This window comes from Lathyrus oleraceus, chromosome 3 (assembly GCF_024323335.1).
Source record: "Lathyrus oleraceus cultivar Zhongwan6 chromosome 3, CAAS_Psat_ZW6_1.0, whole genome shotgun sequence".
Lineage (NCBI taxonomy): Eukaryota > Viridiplantae > Streptophyta > Magnoliopsida > Fabales > Fabaceae > Lathyrus > Lathyrus oleraceus.
In genome coordinates, this window is record NC_066581.1 from 373820351 (window position 1) to 373829588 (window position 9238).

General features: G+C 34.0%; 1 protein-coding gene across 1 annotated transcript; it reads left to right on the top strand.

The window, feature by feature from the left end:
• The first annotated feature begins 5383 nt into the window (after positions 1-5383).
• LOC127127790 (wound-induced basic protein) lies at positions 5384-6965 on the top strand. Its single transcript, XM_051057076.1, has 2 exons — positions 5384-5594; positions 6670-6965. The coding sequence occupies exons 1-2, from the start codon at positions 5524-5526 to the stop codon at positions 6740-6742; spliced, it is 144 nt and encodes a 47-aa protein (XP_050913033.1). The 5' UTR covers positions 5384-5523; the 3' UTR covers positions 6743-6965.
• Positions 6966-9238: the final 2273 nt, after the last annotated feature.

Consider the following 9238-nt stretch of genomic DNA (forward strand, 5'->3'; position numbering starts at 1 on the left):
ATCTTACATTGGATTCTCATATTTTGCATTCTAAGAAAGGAGGATATTCTAGAGTTGATCATACTGAGGTACATCTGCTTTATATTCTTCAAAAGAAGATAAGGATTAATTGGCCTCATTACTTTATGTCTAGGATGTTTGCTCTTAAGGATTGTGGAAAAGGGTCATCCCTTTATTATGGCTCACTGATTTAAAGTATCTTGGATTATTGTAGCATAGTAGTTCCAAATCTCTCCTTTATTACTCCGGGTCCATCTCAAGAGTTTAGAAAAACAACAATGACTCTCATGGGATACCTTTGGGACAACACTAATAAGGTGTACTATTATCGAATGAAAAGCTTGGGAAAAATCATCTACAACTATGATGATCCGGCTGAATTTACTCATACAAATGAGGAACAACCGGAGGAATAAAATGTTCATCAAGTTGATAATGAAATGCCTGATGCAAATTATGAATATGATGAGGCTTGCTTCCAAGGATCTCCTTCCCATCAACCTACAAATGAACAAGGCTGGTTCAGTGGCAACAAAGCACTTGGACTGAGCATGGTACGTCATATGCACCTGATTCTAGAGATGGATAAAATGGTGATAAATCCACCATTATCACCATGTTGGGAAATATGCTCATTCAACAACAAAAGCGTTGTGAAGATGGCATAACAAATTTGCAGTTGCTCGAGAGGAACACTTGAAATTAGTTCAAGATCATTTGACTGCTCAAGACACGACTTTTGAAAGTTTTGCATCATATGACACCACACAATTCAATCAAATAAGGGAAGACATGTCATTCAATCATGGATCTACATCTACCGGGATTAATAACACGATTCATCATGAAAATGAAAATCACGCTGACTATATGCAGTTCTACAGGGATATGTGTGACCATATAAATGCTCAATATGGAAATGATGGAGAAGCTTGGTTAATAGGGAGGAGACCTAATCCTAGAAGAATAGGGTACTAAAGTAAAAATCTATGTTGTGGACAAAATCACCTTATCATGCATTTCTTGTTTCTTTTGTGCTTCTGTTTTATGTATTTGCTTTTCTGAACAATCTCTTTAAATATTGTATGAATCTTTTGATTTTGTTATTATTGTGCTTGGGTTGTTCTGATTATTCATGTTTTGCAATTTTCATCATTAACGTCATTATATGCGAATGTGCATTAATGTTCTATTTCTTTTGCAAAAGCCTCTGAGTGCTTTATGTGTGTTTGAAACATTACTTGATGCTTCTTATGTTTGGGTGTTATTTTTCTCATTTTGATGTTGTCAAAGGGGGAGAAGTAAACGAAGACGAAGTCATCTATTTATGGTGCACATATTCAGGGGGAGCTTTCAAGACATCAAATACCCCGTTAAGTTTTGCCATCATTAAAAAGGGGGAGTATGTGAGCGCATTTCTCTTCTAGTAGTATGTTTTCATTGATGTCAAAACTAGGACACTTAATATTCGTGTACCTTGGATTGTATCCTCTTAGTCTAGGTGTGCATTTTCATGTCTAGGAGTGCATAATCATCTTAGAATCATTCTTATCCGGTTAGAGTAATTTCCTAAGTAAAAAATAAGGTTTTGTGTCAAAATGAATTTTATAGGTCGACTCATACTACACAAAAAATTTGTAAAATTTTCAAAAAAACCTTCTGGACAATATAGGTCGATGCACATGTGCTACATGTCGACGCATAGAAGAAACTTTTCTTCTATGAGTCGACACATGGCTGCTATTGGTCGACGCATGCAGGCTCACTTTTTTGGAGAACCTTTCTGGACAGTAAAGGTCGACGCATCCACATTACAGGTCGACGTGTATAAGAATTTTTTCTTCTATGAGTCACTATGGATTTATAGTTTCAATGCATAACTCATGTTTAAAAAAAAATTATATGCCTTTAGCCTTTATGGGTCGGTGCATGAGTTCTATAGGTTGACTTATAATTGCTTCTTGATGAAAAATTCTATTATTCTTTGCACGAATTTTTTGTTATGTTTCCTCTTCCTCACACACATATAAATACATCCATGCATCTCATTTCACATCATTGAAGCCTGAAAAAAAAATACAAAGATTGCTCTTTATCTTCATTCTTTTTATTAGCATACATTCAACATCTACACATAATCATTGTTGTTAAGTGATCTAGATTGAGAGTGATAACGTCCAGGTTAGGGCTTGTAAAATCTTAATTGGGTTGAGAATCTTTAGGGGTTTGATTGATAAAACCAATTGGGATTTTCCCTCTAAGATCGGGATAGATTTAGGGGTTTTTGACAAGAGTTTCGCGACTGGATTAAGTCGAGTGAAAGCCTTGAAGAACAGTGGTGCTATCAAGGGAGTAGCGGTAACCGGAGGATCAATCAGAGTTCTTGGGTTACAGATCTTGCTTAAGATCAAGGGGAGAGAAGAAGATAAGATCGACATCAAATACTGAATTTGAGGGTTTGCATATCTATTTCTTATCTTGTATAACATTTTGCAAAATGTTATAGAAACTATCTCAATTCCTATTTGGAATTGGGGGCAGAAGTACCCATAGCGAGGTCGATTGGGGAACTGCCTAAAAATATACTCTCTCTCTCTCTCTCTCTCGCTCTCTCTCTCTCTCTCTACATTTCCCTCTCTACTTTACATTTTGTACTATGTTGAATTTGGTGCGCAATAGTTAATTGCAGAAAATTTCTAAGTGTTGAATTGTTTTTCAAACTGTTTTTTTAAAGAGAATTGTAATCTAATAATTACAATTGGATTCCAGAATTATCAACACATAGAGAAATTCTGCTTGGTGATCATTGTACACCAAGTGTTTGACAAATTGCTTAAGTCAATTTTGTCAATTTATTTTATTAAAAATAGCTTAACAAAGTGTTATAAAGTTCAAACGTGTTTTTAGAAAATCATATTAATTCTAATTCTCATATTGACATTGTATTAAACTTCACACATTATGGTTTAGATGCATATCCGTCCCTTTTGATAATGAGTTCAGATAGACGTGTTTTTGATGCAGAATCACTTTCGCAAAACCATAGAAAATATTTTTAAATGGGGATCTATTCACCCCCCTCTAGATCAGTTGCCCTCGTCTAACACCTGGGGTAATTTATCCCTCATAGAAGGAAAGACTGACATTTGAGGCCTGATGGAATCCTTTAAAAGAAAGAGAAATAATGTTAGTCTAACAAAAAAACCTTTTAATTCTTCTTCAACAGAATTGCGGGCTATGGTTTCTTAAACTGGTATGCGTCATATAGATGAGATGGAGCTGATAAATCACCATAAATTCGCTCATGAATAAATTCCATTCATGGCCATACTCATGACCCTTTCCAATTCCATGTTTATTACACATAGGGCATTTATGATTGAGGAAGAAAGTTTGCAGTAAGAAAATAATCTTTTGAAACAGGACTACAAAACTGCTTATGATTTTGTGTAGTCTCTTCTTCTTGCCTTTGGTTAGTGTCAAAAGGAGCGGCATGAAACGAGGAAGATTGTGTGGGAAGCCGTGAAGGCACTTGAGATGAAGCTGATATAATATACCCAAGATGTGAACTTGTTATCATAAATGTTAATGAAATATGATGAAGGCATGACTTGGTTTTCCCATGAGCTAGAGAAGGAAAAGAATGTCGAAACTTGGCGGTGAAATAATTGGAAGGAACCAAGGAAACAATGCAATCCTTTTTCACAAAGAAAATAATATTGTTGAAGCGAACTTCTTCGGGAGGTGAAGTCTCAATCCATTAAAGACGTCCTTGTTATTTTTAAAGAGTCCTTCGACAATACTCTATAGCATGCCATATCACTCAATCCGGGTGCTCAATTGAAAATAAAGAGAGCTAGTGCGGGGAAATATATGGTGGATGTATAACTTGTTCTAGATGATTATTGCTTTGTGACGTTTTGTAATATATATTTTTATTAGGATTCAATCATAGTCTAAATTTATGCATGTTGATTTTAGGTTTCCTTTTATATTGTGTTTGCATGAATTTTTCATGTCTATATACGGGTGAGGACATTCATAGTAATGTATGTCCGTACTGAACCCATTTCCCCTCTTTAAGAACTTGAGAAAAAATGGATTACTTTGTGGGGGTTGTTGATCTCGAGGATGACTAGTCGTTCGAGTGACGTCCCTAAACCATCACAATGATGTTTGTGAATTCATCTTTCTTTCCTTTGGTGGCATAGGTAGTGCCTTATTTTTTTGACATCCGGTAAGGTTTTAGAGTATACTAGTATTGTTCATGAAGATGAATTTTAAAATATATATATATATATATATATATATATATATATATATATATATATATATATATATATATATATATATATATATATATATATATATATATATATATATAAACATTTGGCTAAAATCATAACTTATAAATATTTTTAAATGATATGGTCAATAATTGGATTTAATTGTTCGGATGAAATGAGTACATGTTATCGGTTATGGTTTTAGTTAATAAAATTGGATGGTAAATATTTATATTGAATTATTTACCATACAATTTCGTTCCATCCAATTTTTTTATACTTTTAAATTTTTTTTTTATAGAACAATAACTAAATATTAATCGTTAGTACATTTTAAATTTTAAGAGTATTATAAATTTGTATAAACATAAATTTAATTAAAAAAATTTATTTAAACCAACTGAACCCTTCCCTAAACTCTCATTCGATATAATTTTTTATTTATATCATTTTGGAAAGATTTTGAAGATTGTATTGTTTTAAATTGGGTCAACACCTACTTCACGAATATCCATTAAGAAAAAGATCCAATTGCATCGGAAAGTCAACTTAATCATTGAATCAAAGTGAAATGAGATTTGAGAAAATCTGTCCTCTAAGAGAGGTGTCTCGAGAAAAATGTTTTAGGGACCCAAATCCTTAAACCAAAAATATAAAAGTCTAATAAATATTCCATTTTTAAGTACACATTATTCACCGTTAGATATTGATTCATTACTCAATTTATGAATCAGATAGGTCCCTAAAAGACCATTTGGTATCATCTATAGGGAAAAATCTTCAAATAACACTCATATAATTCAACTAAAACATTTAAGAAATTATAATAATCACTAAAAACTTACACAAATAAGTATGAACACAAAAATTCGAACTCTAACGATGACGTTTAACCTAGCGATAACGGTAGGTGGTGGAATTATTTTCATGAGTTATCATACCCAGCTTATAAAAAATGAAAATATTTTCTCCTATTTTTAGTAACTCTTTACAAATACAAAATTCGAATAATCTAAACGAGTTAATAGTGTAGATTTTCATTTATTTCTCTCTAGTCTTTGAGTTGGGCCCTTAAGTCAGACGCAACACGGGCTTTACAAGCAAGCTGAATCATCTCGACGGTACCCGAAAACCCGACCCGTTTAGTTCTCATACAATAAATTCTGGAACGTTCCACAAAATTAGGGTTTCAGATTTGCGGTTGAATCTTCTCTACTACCAGAAAAACAAAGACACGATGATTTACGACGTTAACTCCCCTCTTTTCCGATCCTTCCTCAGCCAGAAGGGAGGCTCCTCCGATAAGAGGTTTGTCTTCTCTCTTTTCATCAATTAGGGTTTACACAATGATTCAATTTTGATAGAAAATGGTGTTTTTCTCTGTTTATTCACCATTTTGTGTCGTCTTCATTTGATTTAAATCTATTCCCATTTCTTATATGAGTGTCGAACATTTGGACACACCTTCATCCTGAAGTGTTGGTGCATAGGTTAAATACGGAACTTGTCACGAACTGAAGTTTTTTTTTCCTGATGTCCAAAATGTAGAACAAGATTTTGAGAACGTTAGTTTGGTATTTTGATTGAATATAACTAGACTTTTGAATCATTGTCAAGATTTCCATTTCTTAAGTTTTTGTGCATATAACCTGCTGTTTAGTTGGTGGATCTTGAATATAATGGTTTGTGATAAGCCATGATTTAATATAGGAAAATATAGCATGGTTTTATATTTGTTCCTGAATCCGTTTGGCGCGAAGAGACTTTGGAAATTGTTATTTTATAACGTGTTTAGTTTGTTGGCTTATTTGTCTTGAACTAGTGGAATTCAATGCCCTTGTCAAGAAGTTGTAAACTTGAGAAATATGTTTGTATTTGGTAGTATTTGGTGCCGTGTTAGCAGTGTTGTCGATGGCGGTCCATGGCGGAGAGGCAAAATCCCGCCATACCGGCCGCTTTGCGGATTATGGCGGAAAAACCTGCAATAGTGGCCGATATTTACCATTGCGGGGAGTCCAAAAACTGCCATGTAAATCCGCCATAGTGGCCATGGCGGGGCAATTTGATAACACTGTGTTAGAATGCATATAAAGTTGGGTTTATTTCATATCCGGAGTACCAAAACTGCATGTTTGCTTATCATTTTGTCATCATCAATTTGCCATGATGATTGTATTTTTATTTGTGTTAATAGCAACATTGTGAAGCTCTTGTTGAAAATTTATGTAGATTGCTCTAACTTTTGGTGAATGGTTTTTCCATGTTATTTTGCAACTTGATTCCCCTGGCATGATAGATCATCTAGGGCAATATCATTGTTATTAAGTTAATGTTAATATATGAGATTATGTTGTTGGGTTTTAATCAGGCTATTGTTTTGCAGGAAAAACGAGGAGCAGAAGCCTAAAGAACAAAGATTCAAAGCCAACGAGAACAAGCCTGTTATGACAGAGTGATGACAGCAATGATCCATTCTGTGTAGAATGAAATAGCATGGTGGTTTGTTGTTTTAATGGTTCTATAAAATGGAAGATATTTTTGGTTTTTTTTTTTGATATACATGGCGTGGTGACTTTAGATCATGTTATTGTAATGGTTTGATTTTGGTTATGACTTTCCATGAACCTGTGATAAACATGTATTGACTTAATGCAATGAAGGAACTTGTTTAAAAGCTTATTATGAGCCAGCCTAAAGTTAACAATGTCTTTCTGAGCTTATTGAGCCAAAAATAATTTCGGACTCTGATTTTATTTGCCAGCACTCTTATATCCACTCTATTAAAACCCAGTCTAGGTTGCTAAAATTTAAGTTCCTTTTATTTTAGATGTTTTAATTCTTCTTTTACAATTTCTTATGATTTTAATTCCAAAGATCACTTCACTAAAGTTTTTCATATCAATTTTTGAATAATTTTTTTTAGTCTTTTATATCAGTTTTTAATTGGTACCAAAAATAAAACATGATTGTCCATAAGACCTAGGTCAATTGCTGTTAGATTGATATTGTTAGATTGAACTTTGAACTCTGGTACTTATGAATGTGTGAGTTTCTAATGGATATTAATACTTAGTTTTTGGTTAAAAAAACATATCATTCACATATAAACAAGGGGATTTCTTAATCCACCATATAGTATGAAAAATCGCTATGAAAAACTTAAAATGTCATTCAAATTTTACACCCGTGCATTTTTCTCTAAAAGATCAATTATAAATATTTATTGATCTGAAGATGCATCTCTGTTTAGGGTTTATGGAGATGCATCTTAGTAATCAGTCAGAACAATGCAAGTTAAGTTAGTTTTATGATTAATTATATGAAAATAATGATTTATAAATGTTAAGATCCCTGTTATGTAGTTAATTAGATGAAAATGACGATTTATAAATGTTAAGACCCTGTTATGTGAGATTAAACCATACAACCGATATGCAAAAAATGACATGTATAAATTCAAAGTTAAAATAAGTCATCATGACATACACAATAAAGTCGAAATATACAATGAAGTCGAAATAAGTAAAAATAAAATACAACCGAACATAAATCCAAACTATAAATACTATCAACTGTATGCCGAACTCGAGCTCCTTGGGTTCATCAGCCTCCCATATCCCCCGTGTTCCGACGTTGTCTTTGATACATCAATGCTTCTCGTGCATCCGTCATAATGGCATATATGACCTCCATCACCTCAGAACCATCAGGAAAGATACCTTTATCAATACCATCTCTAAATTTTCTCGCAATTTTCATTTTCGTCAATGACGCTAATGCAGACCACCAAGACCCCAAAAATAATGCATTGATAATTACTTTTAACTATGAAACAGAGTTCTCATAATGTACCAACTATCAAACATCCAAAAACTATGTATTTTAATACATAATCATCAATTTCTATAAATTTATACAAAAACTAAAAAAAAATACAAAAATAAAAAAGAACAAAAGGAGCACAAAATCACACAAACAACAAAAAGGGTGAGAATATGCTCATAATATATCAATGCAAAAGTATGCAAGGGTAGCATAAACAAACATCAATAGTTATTCAACACAAATCATTCGTATACATCACCAAAGTATTCTCAATCACCAACATCAACATAATCATTCAATACATATGCAAGTAATGAATGCAAATGTACTCAACAATACAACTCAACACTACGCTCAACAATGCATGCGGTACCATTATGGACAACACATGTCCATATCGCTCCTGAATCCCCACCATAGAACTAGAGCACATCAAATCGTCACCATCACCATAGGTAACGCTTCACCAATTCCCATATGGAACCGACTACTCTCTCATGAATCCACACTATCGAACCAAAGCACATCAAAATTCATTACTATCACCATAAGCAACACTTCACCAATTCCTCATTGAAATTAGCTATTCACTCCTAAATCCATACGACCGGACCAGAGCACACCAAAACTGGACCGAAGCCCATATACCATGATCCATGATTCACAATAACATGCAATCTCACCAAAAATGTTCACCATGCGATTACCACCAATATGCATACAACATTCTCATACACACAAGTGAATCAATTCAATAATAACACCAAAAAATATCATGCATTTCCAAACAGTGGCCAAACAGTAGCCAAAACACTGCAACATATCAAAAATCCGGACGACAAGTCAATTCCGTCTAACTTAGCGAATGCCGCTCATTCAGGAAGCGTGACGGGTTACCCGTCATCAAGATGATGCCCGTCACCATCCACGTAATCTCACATGTCGTCCCTGTGATGATCGTCCAAACTAACCCTGCTTGGGGCCATGACGGTTTACCCGTCAGGCATCTGATGTTCGTCAACGCCTCCAAAGTGATAACGGCCAAGGCATCATTAGGGCGACGTCCGTCACCCTGAACTAGAGGGAAGAATTGCATTTTTCCATTAGAGTTCAAAATAGAACTCGAT